Source organism: Coregonus clupeaformis, chromosome 35 (genome assembly GCF_020615455.1).
Source record: "Coregonus clupeaformis isolate EN_2021a chromosome 35, ASM2061545v1, whole genome shotgun sequence".
NCBI lineage: Eukaryota > Metazoa > Chordata > Actinopteri > Salmoniformes > Salmonidae > Coregonus > Coregonus clupeaformis.
In genome coordinates, this window is record NC_059226.1 from 7,507,839 (window position 1) to 7,526,674 (window position 18,836).

The following is an 18,836-nucleotide window of genomic DNA, read 5'->3' on the forward strand; positions in this document are numbered from 1 at the left end:
AACGCACTGCAACTGCCTATCCAATGCAATGCTGCAAGGCAAATGCAGCATTCCATTGCAAATGAATGTACCTCTGGTGGACCAAAATGCAAAGTTACTGTCGGTGTGATCGAGGCGTTAGCATAATTGCATTTTGATTCACCAGAAGTACATTCATTTTCAATGGAACGCTGCGTTTGCCTTGCAACATTGCCTTGCAGCATTGCCTTGCAGAGGCAGTTGCAGTGCGTTCTGTGTGGTGCATATGTTGGATTTATCGAACGAATGCATCAAACTGTATGCGTTGTGAGCTTGACAGAAATGGTAGCAGAAGGTGAATGTTAAACTTTTGTTGCACACATATCCAGATGATGCTGCGTACCATTTTGCCTAATGAACCTGTAGGTATCAAGGTGTTAAGCCTATATACAGTTGAAGTCGGAAGTTTACATACACTTAGGTTGGAGTCATTAAAACTCGTTTTTCAATCACTCCACAAATTTCTTGTTAACAAATTATAGTTTTGGCAAGTCGGTTAGGACATCTACTTTGTGCATGACACAAGTAATTTTTCCAACAATTGCTAAAAACAGATTATTTCACTTATAATTCACTGTATCACAATTCCAGTGGGTCAGAAGTTTACATACACTAAATTGACTGTGCCTTTCAACAGCTTGGAAAATTCCAGGAAATTATGTAATGGCTTTAGAAGCTTCTGATAGGCTAATTGACATCATTTGAGTCAATTGGAGGTGTACCTGTGGATGTATTTCAAGGCCTATCTTCAAACTCAGTGACTCATTGCTTGACATCATGGGAAAAACAAAATAAATCAGCCAAGACCTCAGAAAAAAAATTGTAGACCTCCACAAGTCTGGTTCATCCTTGAGAGCAATTTCCAAAAGCCTGAAGGTACCACATTCATCTGTACAAACAATAGTAGCAAGTATAAACACCATAGGACCACACAGCCATCACACTGCTCAGGAAGGAGAGGCGTTCTGTCTCCTAGAGATGAACGTACAATGGTGCGAAAAGTGCAAATCAATCCCAGAACAACAGCAAAGGACCTTGTAAAGATGCTGGAGGAAACAGGTACAAAAGCATCTATATCCACAGTAAAACTAGTCCTATATTGACATAACCTGAAATGCTGCTCAGCAAGGAAGAAGCCACCGCTCCAAAACCATCATAAAAAGCATTCTTCAAATAAAGTGGTGATCCTAACTGACCTAAGACAGGGAATTTTTACTAGGATTAAATGTCAGGAATTGTGAAAAACTGAGTTTAAATGTATTTGGCTAAGATGTATGTAAACTTCCGACTTCAACTGTATCACGGTGTCAAGGCATATGACAGGGATCATCTACTAGATTCAGCCACAGGCCGATTTTTTATTGAGCAGGTGGTTGGGGACCAGAACATAATTACAAATAATTTGTAGACTGCAAATTGACCGAAAGAAGCCCAAACACATATGTTTGACTAAAACATAATCATTTCAAACCTTGCTTACATTTGTATACGATCACGTTGTTTCTCTCTATTATGCGTGGGAATACTTGGGAACAGATTTCTTAAATTAAAATCACTTGGAGTTGATGTCCTGGTGTTTCTTTTTACAGTATTTTATGTCCAACAATGAAAATTACACACACACATTTTTTTGTAGGTGTTTTTTTCCTGGCTTCCCCATTGATTTTACACACGCACTGCTACTGATAGGCCTACATGCTTGCCCTTAGCTTTATGCACACTTAATCGTTTCGCGTGCTCATACTTGGGTGCCACCGAGCATAATGTCATGGCTTGTCAGAGAAACCTCCACTAGCGTTTGGATTAGACTGGGCAGCCGCTAGTGGTCGCTATGGATCCTCACTATCCATAGCTTCCAATAGCGGCTGCCCAGGCTACAGTTCAATATAATTTAGTTGAGAAAAGTTGTGCCTACATTGTGAAAACATTTAGGCTGCGTTTAGACAGGCAGCCCAATTCTGAGATCGCCTTTGAAAAACATCTGATGTGATAAGATCTGATGTGATTGGTGAGAAAATACAAATGAGAGGAAAAAAATATCGTAATTGGGCTGCCTGTATACACGCAGCCTTGGTATTTTAGTAAAGTAATTGTACACAAGAACCACACACTTCCTCCATTTAATCCTAACTTCGATCATGTACTTTCGATTTTCATATCCACACCCCTCTGATGACGCAATCACAATTTTGGACTTTTTTTGCGGACTGTGTAGATACTGAAAACAGCCAACGCCTTTTATATCATTTTAAAAACAACAGACTTGAAAAAAGGTAAGTCAATATGAACTATACAGATATCAGAATTGAATATGGCCACAATATTCTTAACTTTCTTAGCAATTGGGTTGAAGTCCATTTGAAATGGCGGAGGAAAAGGAGGTGAAGTGAAGTCGCGTCAACATGTTCTCTCGCCCATAGCATAATGATAATTTTTATGAAACGTAATTACTTAAGAACTTATTAGTTGTTACATTTAAGATAACAAATGACGCAGGTAGATGTTATACACGAAGTTGCCAGATAGGCTATTACAGTAGATATTGCCAGATATTACAGTTCACGGCCTGTTGACGATACTATCTTCTGACCCGGGTGTTTTCTTAAGAGCCGCTGACGCTTGTTGTAAACATGAACACACATCGCTTGCGGAAAGTTTTTTGGAAACAGCGAGAACTAATTTTCATAAAACAAAAGGTTAAATTACTACACACATTTAAAGGTTAGTGTTCCCACACGTCCATATATATCTCCATGTTTCATCGCTTGTTTATGGGAGACATAGGTGGCCACCTGTGCTAATTAGCTTTCTAATGCGCTCCGAACACCAGTGTGTAAGTGTAACTGGGGAGGAAGTGTAGTTCCTCAACTGGAGGCACACACAGCTTGTGGATCTGTGCAAAACTCTACAGTAAGTGTACCTTTTTTATTTGAAGGATTCTTTCGCCCTGATGTGAAAGATAAGGGGCCTATCAACATGTTTCGAAAACCGGTTTGAAAGTGATAATTATTGACTTTTCTGAACATTAAAACACAGCATCAGTATTGAATACTGAACAAAATCTAAACGCAACATGCAACAATTTCAAAGATTTTACTGAGTTACAGTTCATATAAGGAAATCAGTCAATTGAAATAAATTCATTTGGCACTAATCTATGGATTTCACGACTGGGAATACAGATATGCATCTGTTGGTCACAAGTAGGGGTGTGGATCAGAAAAACAGTCAGTATCTGGTGTGACCACCATTTGCCTCATGCAGCACGACACATCTCCTTCACATAGAGTTGATCAGGCTGTTGATTGTGGGCTGTGGGATGTTATCCCACTCCTCTTCAATGGCTGTGCAAAGTTGCTGGATATTGGCCGGAACTAGAACACGCTATCGTACACGTTGATCCAGAGCATCCCAAACATGCTCAATGGGTGACATGTCTGGTGAGTATGCAGGCCATGGAAGAACTGGGACATTTTCAGCTTCCAGGAATTGTGTACAGATCCTTGCGACATTGGGCCGTGCATTAACATGCTGAAACATGAGGTGATGTCGGCGGATGAATGGCACGACAATGGGCCTCAGGACCTCGTCACGGTATCTCTGTGCATTAAAATTGCCATAGATAAAATGCAATTGTGTTCGTTGCCCGTAGCTTATGCCTGACCATGCCATAACCCCACCACCACCATGGGGCACTCTGTTCACAACGTTGACATCAGCAAACTGCTCACCCACACGACGACATACACGTGGTCTGCGGTTATGAGGCCAGTTGGACGTACTGCCAAATTCTCTAAAATGACATTGGAGGTGGCTTATGGTAGAGAAATGAACATTCAATTATCTGGCAACAGCTCTGGTTGACAGTCCTGCAGTCAGAATGCCAATTGCTCGCTCCCTCAACTTGAGACATCTGTGGCATTGTGTTGTGTGACAAAACTGCACATTTTAGAGTGGCCCTTTATTGTCCCCAGCACAAGGTGCACCTGTGTAATGATCGTGTTGTTTAATCAGCTTCTTGATATGCCACACCTGTCAGGTGGATTAATTATCTTGGCAAAGGAGAAATGCTCACTAACAGGGATGTAAACAAGTTTGTGGCCAAAATTTGAGAGAAAAACATTTGTTGTGCGTTTGGAAAATTTCGGTGATCTTTTATTTCAGCTCATGAAACATGGGACCAACACTTTACATGTTGCGTTTATATTTTTGTTCAGCGTAGTTCAAATGGAGCCTAATGTTGGCAAATGTAACCACTGAAAACCCTACATACGGAGAAAAAGATTCTGAGAGCTACAGTCTGTTTCCTATAAGTGTACCTATTTAGACCACATACCCATTAAGCCCACTTCCATCTTTGCATTCAAAGAAAAAAAGAAACATTTTGCACTATTTTATGTTTCAACCAGGTCATGTTTTTATTCTAAGCCAATTAAATGTATTATTAAAGTTATTGTCAATTTCAAAGCTGCAAAAAAAGCGCATTTTCAGTTTGTCTATATTTACGGAGGTTATAGCATAGGCTAACCAATTCTAAATGGCACTAGCATTTCACAAAGTAGCCTAAGTGGAAAATAGATGGGACACAATCTTTCCAAAACTGCAGCTTGTTGTTGGAACATATTTCCCTACTTCAATCAACCAGTCCATTTTGAATTTGTGATAAAACTGTCATCATTTGGCAAGGAATGTATCCCATCAGTTATATGCATTTTTTTCTGTAGGTTTATCGGGAGCTTGTGTGCGCAGGAAGTGGTCGGAACACAACTGTGTGATGCTTGGCTTGGTTTCTTTTTTGTTGTGCCCTGCAAATGCACATGTACAAATGGAACACTAGAGTCAAAGCAAATTAAAGTTGTCTTCAAGACAAAATAAATAAAACAATTGGGACAACATTTTACTTGCCCGTTCGGGCAGCCACAAATCACATTCCACCAAATAGATTTACAGTATTTGAAAAAGAAGTGATCTCTGGTTAAAGGTCGAGCTTTGACATCCGTTCGAGTACTCGATTACTCATGCCCATCCCAACTTTGATGAATAGCCTATATAGCCTATAGATCAGATCAAGGAGCCAAGCGACAACACTGCCCCCACGGCTGTGGAAGGAATGATACGGCGTGTCTCAAATTTTTTGGTAGTAAAAAAAGTATGTCAAATGCCGGAGCGTATTACAAAGAGATGCCCCATTTGTGCCGAAAAACGACATTGCAACACTCCGAATCGTGCGTCTGCATAGAGCTTGTAGTAAGCTTAAGTTGTTAGCTTCTTGCGATCAAGCTCCTCTTGGTAACAGCAGAGAATCCCCTCCTGGATCATAAAGCTACTTCCATTCATTTTTTTAAACCGGTACCTGGTTACCTTCAGACTAATCATGTGACACTTGTGGGGGTCATAGAACAAAAAAAGAGAACCCCATCAGTGGGGATTAAAAAGTGAGTATACGCAATGCCCACTGAAAACATTGTGGGTGTACGGCGTATACCTGCGTATAGCCCCCACTACACCACTGGGCTAAAGTCTTCCACCCAGTGACCAGATGCGAACCTGATGAAGTGACAAAGAGAAGCAACCCATGTCCTTCTCTGTGTCTGATGCATTTTTAGCCCCAGATTAAATAGGTGTGCTTGTCTTTCTGATGTGTGAAGGATGTGTTGCTATGCACAGAGGCCTTCACCCCCTCTGATACCCTGCGTCACTCACTCATTGAGACATTAATTTTGGATTCCCATGAGTTGCTTGCTAGTCACTGAATGAGTGCCTCGGACCAGTGCTTTGTGAGGGGCCCAGAAGTACTGGCAGGTATCCAGGTATGGCGTAGGCGTACTGGTGTGTTAAATTAGCCAGGTCCTGCAGGAGATGGAGCCCTCGGCTGTCCTTACTCAAGCCTCTGGTATTCTGCTAATCTGAGTGGGCGTATATGAGTCAGTGGTCATTGTGTGTCTGTGTGTATCCATCCTGAATCTTTTCAGCAGTTCCATCTGCAGCAGTTCCTCTATTTGTTCCTTTCTTTGTTGTATCCTCTACAGTCTACATTCACTCCCCCAGAATCTAGCTGCCATTTTTGGATCCCCTTTCCACACCTCCTCCCGTTCCTGTCCTTTCTGCCCCCACATTCTCTCAGTTCTCTACCAAGATTCCAACAGTCCCCCACCCCTCTGCTCACTGAGTATCATGCTCATGTTTTTCATGCATGTGTTTTTGATAGGTAGTCGAGAGGTCCTCAAGCACAGTTATATTGTCACATTGACAGTTAGGCCGGGGCCTATGTTGTTATAGCAAAGTTGTTACATTGCTGTAATAACACAACATAGAGAAACAAAAAACACAATCTGCACACAGTTTGCCAAATGCTGAGTACAGCTAAAGGAGGACTTACTTTATATATCACAATGACTTGTCCCTATGGTCAGAGTGGTTTTCTGGGCTGTGGAGTGCAGCGCTACAACCTATCATTAGTCTGTAGTTCTCATAGTTTAACCTCTTCAAGAGGTTTTTAAGAGGGCAAATTACTTGTGAGTGATCCATCAAGGCCAGAGGATGTAGGCTAATCCCAGGATAGAAAATGATCACATTAACTCTGTTTAAACGATCACAAGTAAAATATTTTATATTAAAGCAAGAGTCAAGGGTGATGATAAATTCATATAGGCTATTTGCTTTAAGCTGTCACTCACTGCTATGATTTGATACAAGAGTTGGCTGTTTGACATGTCCAAATGAGGTCCCTGTTGCCCTTTAGTGGCTCTGTTCTAAGTAATTTGTTGTTCCTCTCTCAAAAAAAGAGGAAACCAAAAAAGGAAGTGAGATTATCCCAAACTCAAAAAGGAGGCTGACCTTTTCCCTGCTATGAGTTAAAACCTCGCAATTCTCACATGTCAATCTGATGTTGTTTTATTTATTAAAATTATTATAATAAGAAGGGAAAACAGCAGGGGCTAAAGGTCGGGAGTTCAACACCCACAACTAAGAATCATAGATGATAGATTATACAGACAGAGGGGATTGATAGCTGCATCATTGATTTATGGGAGCTCATAACTTTGGTTATATGTAGAACAGAAGCATGATGTTCCTGTGGACATGAGTGATGCGACTACTCTGGCCTGATGGGATCAAGTGGCTTATTCATGCATCATCGTTTGCTTGGTATTTGACCCTGAGTGTGTTTTAAGAGCATAACCCTGAACCCAGTCCCCATTTTACAGCCCCAATGTAGCACAATGAGAGGCTTATTGTGGCCAAAGATTATAAGAAAGTCTAGTAAATAACTAACACGTGGCCCCTTGCTTTGGGGAATTCATTCTTCAGGGTTTGTTGTTTTGGGTCCCAAATGAACATTTAAAGAGTTAGCCGGGTTAGATTTGGACACTGTTGGGTGCCCTTTTTAATAATGTGCTCTAATTTTCCCATTATTTAGGGAGAGTGAAAAGGTACAGAAAGAGACTGAGCATGAGAGAGAGAAAGCACAGAAAGAGCAAGCCAGCCCTGCTGCTGCAGGGAAAAGAGGGAGGGGGGATGTGGGGAAGTGAGATGGATTTCCCGTAAATCACCATCAACCAATCACAGCTCCTACCCAGGTTGGCAGTGGCCCAGTGGGATCAAGCGACACCAAGCAACCGAGATACACAGCAAAATTACAGAGTGAAGTAGAGAGAGGGAGAGAGAGAGTCAAAAGAGACCTGTATTACAGAGAGTGAGTTATCATTTGTAAGGATAGGGGTATATACTAGCACAATATTTGACTTTTTTGAGTTTAGTTGAGTGAAAAACGGATAACCAGAAGAGATTGCAGACCTGCAATTCAGACCTGCCTCTGTCGGTAGGTCTATGTTTCCTTCCTCAATGTCTGTTTTTCTGTCCAGTTCTTTGTCAAAGGGCCTGTTCTTACTTCCGCCCCACTTGACTTCAGTTGGGGTGTGGTGCTGTGTTTTGGAGGAGGGGTACGTGTGCGGAGCTCTCGCTTTAGCAGGAAGCAATGATCAGTGAATGAGAAAGCTGGTGTGCCTGCTCAGAGTCTGGGTTAGACAAAGTGTGTGTGGAGGATGGGACAGAGAGATGGACAGGAAAGTGGGGAGTTGACTCTCAAGGAAGCAAAATTCACTGAACAGTGTGTGGAGTGTTTTATTTTAATGCTATACAGGTTCTAAGAGATGTCTTACATGATTTGCATATGCGGGTATAAACAGGGTAGTTGAGTATTTACTTAGCATTTACCCTGGCAGTCAACCTGAGCTTGGTCTGTCATAAAGGGAACAGGGCACCTGTCTAAGGGAAGAGCAAAAGTGAGGGGGAAATATAAACTCCTGTGAAGTGCAGGCACACTGATGCAACATGCAGCAACCCTAGCTCTACAGCTCTCAGCTTACAGTGTACACTAAGCAGGCCTAGGTCCAAAGCCTCTCTGTCATTTCTCTACTGATTTAAACATGATCAGATCAGAGGAGTCTCAGTTTTCATTTGAAAGACATACTCCATGCTTGATGCTTGTTAACTGACAATAAATACATGAAAACAGCATACACCTATATCATTGGTATGCAAACAGAAATCATGCCATGTTTGACCAGTCTAGCTCATTGTATCTTATCCCAGCAGTTTTCATGTGTATTTTATTTTGCATAGAGGCTGTCAGAGAGTTCAAGGTGTTTTGTGCTGTTCAACTTATATTGCGCCCTCCAACACAAACACACTCCTTCTATTCTATGGAACTGAGGCAGGCCTGTTCCTTGAACATGCCATGTAGCAGTCTTTACAACACGACTACTTCCTGGTGTTAACTACACAGTTGTAACTGTCAAAACAAGGCCGTGATCGAGTTTCCTGTCTCATTCGCTCACCGCAAAACTTGAAGTTTCAGCAGAGAAGGAGTTGCGATCAAGTTTCTGTGTCAAGCATACACTTCCTCCATGTTGAGAAAGTGATGTTTCAAATCAAATTGTATTGGTCACATGCGCCGAATACAACAGATGTAGACTTTACCATGAAATACTTACTTACGAGCCCATTCCCAACAATGCAGAGTTAAAAAGTACCCAAAATATTTGCTTTGGAAACGAGGCGCAATACAAGGCAGAGATCATAAATTACTAGATTTACTTGTTTCACCGCCACACAAAGGCGGCCATTGTTCCATTCTTAGCAGGTGCGAAGTTCAGTTGACATGAGGGAGGATCTTTGCAGAAGTTAATAAACTATACTGGGGGTTTTGATTACCCAGTCGCTGTCCCTGCAATCACAAGCTCTGCTCCGCTCTCTGCTAATGGACAGGTGTGAGGATCGCTTAGATCAGCAAGTTGGTTGCTGTGGGATGTGCTTCAACTGAAGTGCTGTACACTGAGCTTTTCAAGGATGGACCGTTTTGAATAGTCCAACCAACAGCGAAGTTAGTAAACAGGATAAAACCGGGGCCTTCCGGGTTGCGCATACACTAAGGCAATGCATCGCAGTTCTAGCTGTGTTACTACAGATCCTGGTTTGATACCGGGCTGTGTCGCAGCTGGCCGTGTCCTTGTCCCATCACGCTCTAGCTACTCCTGTGGCGGGCCGGGCGCATGCACGCTGACACGGTCGCCAGGTGTATGGTGTTTCCTCTGACACCTTGTGCGGCTGGCTTCCGGGTTAAGCGTGCATTGTGTCAAGAAGCTGTGCGGCTTGGCAGGGTTGTGTTTCGGAGGACGCACGGCTCTCGACCTTGGCCTCTCCCGAGTCCGTAGGGGAGTTGCAGCGATGGGAGAAGACTCTAACTACCAATTGGATATGACAAAATTGGGGAGAAAAAGGGGTAAAAAAAAAAAAAAAAGGATAAAACCAAGTTTTAATCTGAATTGACATCATTTTCTGTTTCCTTCTCCAGCAGGTGAGATGGAGGTGAGTCAAAGGATCTTTAACTCGACCAGACCATTCTTAGATTCACCCCAAATAGAACTGAAGGGGTCTTGCCCAGGCCTCCCCAGCCCAGCAGGCAGGACGAGTGACGAGGAGGGGAAGGAGAGCAAAGGGGACCTCATGGGTTGTTTGAAACCCAGTGTATATCAAGTCCTAACACACGGCACAGCAGAACAAGTGGGTGAAGCAGGTCCGCTGAACCATCTGAAGTGCTCGATCATAGCCCAGCCTGTATGTGAGTATATTAAGGACGGGGCGATACTCGTTTTTATAGGATTAACTGCAGAAAGAGAGAGAGAAAATGGCACCAAGCTAACACCTGCTGTCTGTGCTTCCCTAGGTGAAACCCAAGACTCCCAGCAGTTCAGCCCTTCCTGCTCCGGACGCCCCTATGTCGCAACCCCCAACTGCTTAAACAACCGGTATGACCTCACTTATCCCTCCATAACACACTCATTCATTATCTCTCCTTTCAACTCTCTCAATCTTTGGTTTTCTTCTTTAGCTACAAAGCATTAGTCAAACCACTAATGTCTTCTTACAGTCTTCTGTTTTCGTAGCAGTACTCTATTCACACAGGCATTGCTGTTGTGTCTTCCACAGGCCCTTCTCAGAGCACAACAATGTGGCGTGTTCCACCGCAGCCTCCAACCAGGACAAACCAGGCTCCCCGGCCCACCACTCCCCCAGGAAGAAGCTAAGGAAGAAACAGAAGAGGAAGGAGAAGAAAGAGGAGGAGAGGGAGACAGGGAACCAGAGACAGAGACGTAGAGTGCCTTCTGGTGTCCCTGAGCAGGAGAGCCAGACTGGCAGTTCTCCTCAACTGATCCAGACCCAGGTAAGATGAGCACTCTCCCTGTAACATCCTACCATCAGACACAAAATGGATGACGTTGAACTCTAGTTGAACTTGAAGTGCCTTTCTTGTGATTCATAGTCTGTAGTATGAACCGTAGACGGTCTCATATAGTGTTTGAGCTTCTATCAGCAAACATCCTAGCACAAACATTAGCATTCCAACCAGGAGGAAGTGATTCAGAGAACTCTTGACTGTCTGAGACAAAGCTTCATTTCAGGTGTCCATAGTCTTGAAGCCTCACCCACACAGATAGTTGTCAGTGTCAGCATCATCACCTGGAGTTGAAAGCTCTTTCCTGGCAGACAGTCACCTTTAATCACCTGGGGGTTGTTGTTTTTCTCCCCTTTAGGAGGACGCTTCAGAGCCCCAAAGATGCCAAAGTAACATCAGCACTTTCTGCAGTAGCAGTATCCAGAGTTTAGAGGTGCATGACACAAGATGCCCCCCTTACCCCCTCCAGGACTGCAACAGGGGCCCCAGCCCTCCCCACCAAAGCTGGGGCCCCCAGGTGTTTAGCCCCCCCTCCAACCTCTTAATCTATGGGCAGGAGAGTGACTCGGACTCTCCTCTCAGCAGTGTGGGAGACTGTTCACTGGCCCTAGCCGGGCTCAGGGGCAGTGTCAGTCAGGAGGACCGATGCTATGCAGGTCCCTTCTGCAAAGACGTGGAAAGGGATGTCAGGGAGGAGGGAGAAGTCTCAGAGACTGACACCAACGAGGGCCTGATCTTCAATGAGGTAACTTTCCAGACTGCAATAGTTGTCGATAAAGGCAGTTGTTTACTTGTGGCTTTTTCTGATTCCTCCTTATTCATTCAGCCAATTGTTCTTTCTCATTTCCTATTAGAATATCCAGCCTGTCAATTATGAGTACAGGGAGGGGAAGGACTACATCCTCTGCAAGTCTATCAACACAGGATCATACGGGGAAGTGTGCAGTGTGCAAGACAACAGAACACACTTCAGATTTGCTGCCAAAAAGGTACAACAGCACTTACACTCTTTGTGTATACATCATCTGTGTGTTATCTCTCGCTATTGATAACTATAGAACTCTCTCCTCCCTCTCCTTCCTCACAGATTCTCCTGAAAAGTTTTAGTAGTGAGGAAGTGGGTACGTGGAGTGCCCTGAAGTCTCCTCGCGTGGTGGAACTCTTCGGAGTGATCAGAGAGGGGCCCTACGTCATCCTCTTAATGGACCTCAAAGCTGGTGAGCTATATACTATACTATACCTTGATCTCAGGCAGTGACCTAGATGCTAGTGATGCGCGGGCCAGCTGTTTGTTTACCCTCACCCGCCCGCAATTGCTAATAACCCATCTGCAACCACCCGACTATGTGATAAAGTGAAAATCTGAGGCCCGACCCTAACACGCTAATATAGAGAAATGCTGTAGGCTACAGTCCAAGAGAGTGGAATGATTTTCTCCTGATTTTAGTTATGTTTCTACTTATAATTTCTGACATTTTGGTAGACTATTTGTTAGTCAACTTGTCTATAATTAGATACATGCAGCTTCTCTTCTGTCATTATATATTGCCCTAGAAGACTAAATAAACCCTTCCTCACCAGAAACGTAATAAATTATAGAATGAATGCTTCAATCTAGTTGACATCGGTAAAGTTTTTCTCTGTCATCTTCTTTCGTGGAGCAAAGATGTTTAGGGACCAAAACATAATTAAAGGGGGAATGATTTTCTGTGCTAAATTTCCAAATGACATCAGTTTGACCCAACATGTTTCTGATAAGATTTCAGTTCGGCTTGAATGCCTCTTTTATGTGGTTGAAATACTATCAGCTTTTATGATGCTGATAGAGATAGATACCATCTGTACAGGTACTAACTGAGCATTCGCATTCTCTCAAAATGCTGAAATAAATAAATCATATTTCTTCACTCCTGTTCCTGAGTCCAAATTTTGCCTACATTTGGTGTATAATTTTACTGCAAGAAATGCTTAATTCTGCAGGAGTTAATATTAAGGCTATGTGAGAGGTTATAGACCTACAGTCAGTGTCCAGATTTCAGTTTCCATTTAACCCATCTGAACAGTAGGCTACAGTTCCCTTGAACTTCCCTATTTGAAGTCCTCGTCTTGTGATTGTTGAATTTGTATAGCGCCTCACAATCATCACACTTTTACCACTTCACCAAATCTTTCTCAAACACAACTTTTCTGGCCCTCCCTTCTCTTTATTTTCAAATCTCCATTTCCCAGCTTTTCTGTTATTGAATTAAACTCTGACATTGTCCTTTTTGCCTCTGTGGATTGACGGTAACATTTTCTGCCCGTTCCCAAAAACGTGGTTATTGGCGTGTAGGCTATTTGGCGCGCGTACAGTTAGACCCCTAGGTTTATGCACTAATGCCAGATAGCCTAAAATGATTAAAGAAAAACCTCAATGTAGCCTATAGATATAAATTGCGCAAGAATTATAAATGTATGAATTTTTTTCAAGGTATTGTTTCTCTTTATTCAACCGGCCCGCCACCCACCCGCCCTTCATCCACACAATATTTAATGATCTGAAACCCGTCCGCCCCGCATATATAACCGCGGGTTATGAGTCAACCAGGGCATCACTACTAGATGCCTCTGTTACAGTTTCTCGAAGGATGCCTCTAATTACCACTATGATTTTGAGGTGATTTTCCATCACCCACTGACCCCTCCTGCCCTCTTCTCTATTGTCTGCTTCTAGGCTCTGTGGGTCAGCTTATTAAAGAGAGGGGTCGGCTACCTGAGGACCTGGCCCTGCACTACCACTGTCAGGTCCTGGGGGCGCTGGAACACCTGCTGAAGAGACGAGTGCTACATCTGGACATAAAGGGTAGGCCGAGACATGAGATAATGAAAATGGCTGACTTATGAACAAAACTACAGCAGAAGGTTAATAACACACATGGCAACTAAATGTCTGGGCACATACACTGACTCTGGTGATGACACTAGGCATTTTCAAACTAGGTTTGATTATGGCGTTTGATTATGGTAGCTATTAAAACAGTAATTACAAGACTTGTGTCTTGACAGTCGACACATGTAAAGAGCAATAGAAGAAGCAGACGTTCAGGATATTCATATTTTGATTCATATTTTGCCTTGGTGAGAGTAAGTTATTTCTCGGCTGTTTTTGCAGTTGTTATGTGGAACACAAGAGTCACAGATCGTGTCTTGATCTCGAGCACCTGTGTTGTGAAACCAGAGCACCACAGGCTGAGAACGCGCCAAGCCGGGAATTTCCCACAGTGTGACTCACCGCTGCTCTTTAGAGAGGGCGCATGCGCTCGCCAGCCAGAGAGGGAGAGCCAGAACTAGAGGAAGAGATTAAGCGAGAGAGCAAAGGATAGACAGTCGTAACCGCATGGCTCAGTGCTCAGACGCCACCTGGTGTCAGACATGCCACACCACAGGCACAGATACAACAGGGAGGTTTTGCCAAGTCACCTGCTGCCTGTCTATTATGCTATAAGACCCAGATTCATTCTTTCCCCAACAGCTGTTTCTTAATAGCCAACATGACTTGGATTTGACTCTCTTTTCCCCCTGGCTACCAGAACATCGCCCCGTCTGCATAGCTACAGTGCTGCTAAATATGGCTGTCTCATCCCAGGATTACAGAACAACAATAACCGAATCCAGCATATAGCCATAGATTAACATGCCTTCCTGTGTGTGTGTGTGTGTTGCAGCGGACAATGTGTTGCTGTCAGAGGATGGGAGGGACACCTTTCTGTGTGACTTTGGACACTCGGAGAGAATGGACATTCGTGGACAGAGCCTAAGTGCATCCCAAGGAGGTAGCAAAATATGAACTCAAGCCCTCACTATGAAATACAGAGGGTTTGACCTGGTTGTCATGTCTAAATGTATACTCTGTGTATGTGTGTGGGAGCAGATCTGAAGGGGACAGAGACTCACATGGCCCCGGAGATTGTGAAAGGGGAAACCCGCGGAGCCAAAGCAGACGTGTGGAGCAGCTGCTGCATGTTACTGCACATGCTCATTGGCTGCCAGCCCTGGACACGATACTACTCCCGTCCACTGTACTTCAAGGTATCATTCAACACAACACCACCCTGTCTTCATACTTGACATGTGACACATACTGTATGTAGCTACAGTGGGGGAAAAAAGTATTTGATCCCCTGCTGATTTTGTACGTTTGCCCACTGACAAAGAAATTATCAGTCTATAATTTTAATGGTAGGTTTATTTGAACAGTGAGAGACAGAATAACAACAAAAAAATCCAGAAAAACGCACGTCAAAAATGTTATAAATTGATTAGCATTTTAATGAGGGAAATAAGTATTTGACACCCTCTCAATCAGAAAGATTTCTGGCTCCCAGGTATCTTTTATACAGGTAACGAGCTGAGATTAGGAGCACACTCTTAAAGGGAGTGCTCCTAATCTCAGCTTGTTACCTATATAAAAGACACCTGTCCACAGAAGCAATCAATCAATCAGATTCCAAACTCTCCACCATGGCCAAGACCAAAGAGCTCTCCAAGGACGTCAGGGACAAGATTGTAGACCTGGAATGGTCTACAAGACCATCGCCAAGCAGCTTGGTGAGAAGGTGACAACAGTTGGTGCGATTATTCGCAAATAGAAGAAACACAAAAGAACTGTCAGTCTCCCTCGGCCTGGGGCTCCATGCAAGATCTCACCTCGTGGAGTTGCAATGATCATGAGAACGGTGAGGAATCAGCCCAGAACTACACGGGAGGATCTTGTCAATGATCTCAAGGCAGCTGGGACCATAGTCACCAAGAAAACAATTGGTAACACACTATGCCGTGAAGGACTGAAATCCTGCACCGCCCGCAAGGTCCCCATGCTCAAGAAAGCACATATACAGGGCCGTCTGATGTTTGCCAATGAACATCTGAATGATTCAGAGGAGAATTGATTGAAAGTGTTGTGGTCAGATGAGAACAAAATCGAGCTCTTTGGCATCAACTCAACTCGCTGTGTTTGGAGGAGGAGGAATGCTGCCTATGACCCCAAGAACACCATCCCCACCATCAAACATGGAGGTGGAAACATTATGCTTTGTGGGTGTTTTTCTGCTAAGGGGACAGGACAACTTCACCGCATCAAAGGGACGATGGACCGGGCCATGTACCGTCAAATCTTGGGTGAGAACCTTCTTCCCTCAGCCAGGGCATTGAAAATGGGTCGTGGATGGGAATTCCAGCATGACAATGACCCAAAACACACGGCCAAGGCAACAAAGGAGTGGCTCAAGAAGAATCCCATTAAGGTCCTGGAGTGGCCTAGCCAGTCTCCAGACCTTAATCCCATAGAAAATCTGTGGAGGAAGCTGAAGGTTCGAGTTGCCAAACGTCAGCCTCGAAACCTTAATGACTTGGAGAAGATCTGCAAAGAGGAGTGGAACAAAATCCCTCCTGAGATGTGTGCAAACCTGGTGGCCAACTACAAGAAACGTCTGACCTCTGTGATTGCCAACAAGGGTTTTGCCACCAAGTACTACGTCATGTTTTGCAGAGGGGTCAAATACTTATTTTCCTCATTAAAATGCAAATCAATTTATAAAAATGTTGACATGCGTTTTTCTGGATTTTTGTTTTGTTATTCTGTCTCTCACTGTTCAAATAAACCTACCATTAAAATTATAGACTGATCATGTCTTTGTCAGTGGGCAAACTTATAAAATCAGCAGGGGATCAAATACTTTTTTCCCTCACTGTATATGAAGATTTGTAAAAAAAAATTGTAGCCAATATTGGGCCCTGATTGGATTGAATCTTCATGTCATGGATTGCTTGTTCATGTCGCTATTGTTACAGATAGCCAATGAGCCTCCGCCTCTGAGGGAGATCCCGCCCGACTGCAGTCCCTTCACTGCTGATGTCATAAAGGCGGGACTACAGAAGGAGCCAACCAAGAGGGCCTCCGCTTCGGAGCTCAAGGGAAGAGCAGCCAGAGCTCTGAGAGAAGGTGAGGGGGTAGCACCGCCACTGTTTTTAGATCAGTTCTTAGATGTTAAAAACTGTGGCTGTTAACCATGTTCATGTGAATACTGGCTAACCAACCTACTGCTTTTAGATCAGTCCTTAGATGTCATAAGTTTGTTATAACTGACTAACAACCCTACTGTGTGTCTAGTGGGAGGACTCAGCAGCCCCATCAGAGGGTCCTATAAGGAGCCACTACAGATAGACGACAGCGACACCTGCTCTGAGGAGAGCCCTGGGCTATGGCTGGAATCCATTAACCCAGGGAGGAAGGAGCTGAACAATGATGATGAGGAGGAGGAGGAGGAGGAAGGCAGTGAGGAGACAACCTCACCTCCAGACTCACCTCGCTCTCTACTGACACAACTCCATGAATGGCAAAATCCCAAGATGGCCGACGTCACCTCCACCGTGTCCGAGCTTGAACTGCGCAAACTAGAGAGAGGTGAGGGTTGTTACAACATTCTGCGTGTTTTCTGTCTGTCAGTCTATGTATCTAAGTTAATTGTACTTGATGTGTATCTGTGTGTCTACAGCATATCAAGTCAAGTCAACTCTTCTGTTCTTAACGCTCCTCTTTTGCTGTGTTTGTCTGCAGAGTTCTACCTGACCAGTCTGTCTCAGCTGCACTCAGCTGAAACCCAGGAACAGCTACTGTCCTGCCTGAGCAGCAGTGACTGTTACTCCAACAGGGACTTATGGGACAGAAAGGTAACCCACCATATAATATGGCCAGATGTAGGGTGTGTAATGTGTTTCTGTGGGTTGGTAGCACATTCACAGTTCTCCCACTCCCTGACTACAGGACTCTGGCCGTTGGTCCATCAGCCCAGGTGATGACCTCAGCTCTGGCGTGTTCTCCTACAACAGCCAACCGGACGGACAGATTCTCAGTATGGACTGGCTGGTTCACCATACCCACCTGTCTCCACCACGATGCTTTGAGGGTGAGTGACATCTCTCATTATCTGACCCTGGGGCTTATTCAGGAAGGTGCTACAGCTCAGGATGTTTAGATAAGAGTATCATGTCATATTGTTTCCCACTGGATAGGACCTCATTCCCATAGAGATCTCATTCATGCTGAGAAAGCATGTGCAGTGCACTCATGTTGGCTGTTTCTCTGCACTGTGATTGGCTCAGGAGTTGACGTCTGCATCACGGACGTAAATGGGCAAAGCATCCGGATCCGAGAGAAACGCAGGGTGAAGGTGGGCCACATCGCCACGGGAATCAGCGACCAGGTGAGTGAGGGCTCATGGCTGACTTTTCAATCTGCCTCCCCTGACAACAAGTAATAATATAATAATAAGTCATGCACGATCATATTGTCCTTTTCACAGGCGACTACACACAGGCCTTCATTACACCACCATAAACCTTACACCTGTGTGTCTCTCTCTCCCCTAGATCTCTGAGAGGGTGTTCACCATGGAGACTCAGGAGCGGGAGCCAGTGGCCCATGATGAGGAGGTGCAGGACTCTGGCCTTCTGCTCCGCTGTGTCCCTGCTCCTGACTACAGTCAGACCTGGAGATGGAGGGTCAAGGAGGGGGTGCTGGAGACTCGTGACTGAGCCATCAACTCTCCCCATTCAATACCAGTCTCATCAAGCATCAGGACTGTGGACTCACTCCTGTACGCCGGTCTTAAAGCCTATCCTGCTTTTTATCAAACTGTGCGTTATGTATAAAGGGACAAACGTCATGTGTTTCTTATAAATGGATATCCCTGTAAATTACAGAAGCACACACGTGTGGTGTTTTGTGTTTTCTTTACAAGAGAAAATGAGTTCATGTGAATCAGCTACAACTGCCTTTTCTCAATGTAAGGTATGGAAAGTCTGACAGTGCTGTAGACCTAGCATAATTTTATACAGCCGTCCAAAAATGACAGCCCTTTTCTGTACTTAGAGCACACCCAACAATAGCACTGAGCCAGTAGGATGTTAACATCTCAACCCTGTGTACCTTACAGTAACATTTTACATTTACCTCATTTAGCAGACGCTCTTATCCAGAGTGACTTACAGTTAGTGAGTGCATACATTTTCATACTGGCCCCCCGTGGGAATCAAACCCACA

The 18,836-nt window shown here is 44.2% G+C and overlaps 1 protein-coding gene across 3 annotated transcripts; it reads left to right on the plus strand.

Moving 5' to 3' along the window:
- The first annotated feature begins 2,144 nt into the window (after positions 1-2,144).
- Positions 2,145-18,501, plus strand: LOC121550601 (mitogen-activated protein kinase kinase kinase 14). Of its 3 annotated transcripts, none has more exons than XM_041862926.2 (16): positions 2,145-2,291; positions 9,875-10,141; positions 10,247-10,328; positions 10,510-10,744; positions 11,115-11,501; positions 11,611-11,745; positions 11,844-11,973; positions 13,470-13,598; positions 14,461-14,568; positions 14,667-14,824; positions 16,586-16,736; positions 16,905-17,198; positions 17,352-17,464; positions 17,559-17,700; positions 17,897-17,997; positions 18,164-18,501. In XM_041862926.2, exons 2-16 carry the CDS (start codon positions 9,883-9,885, stop codon positions 18,326-18,328), a joined length of 2,589 nt encoding a protein of 862 aa, XP_041718860.1. In that variant the 5' UTR covers positions 2,145-2,291; positions 9,875-9,882; the 3' UTR covers positions 18,329-18,501. The 3 variants fall into 3 exon arrangements, with proteins under 3 accessions (XP_041718860.1, XP_041718861.1, XP_041718864.1); XM_041862927.2 differs by lacking the exon at positions 2,145-2,291 and adding an exon at positions 7,599-7,840; XM_041862930.2 differs by lacking the exon at positions 2,145-2,291 and adding an exon at positions 7,599-7,840 and having other exon boundaries at positions 9,878-10,141.
- The last annotated feature ends 335 nt before the right edge of the window (positions 18,502-18,836 follow it).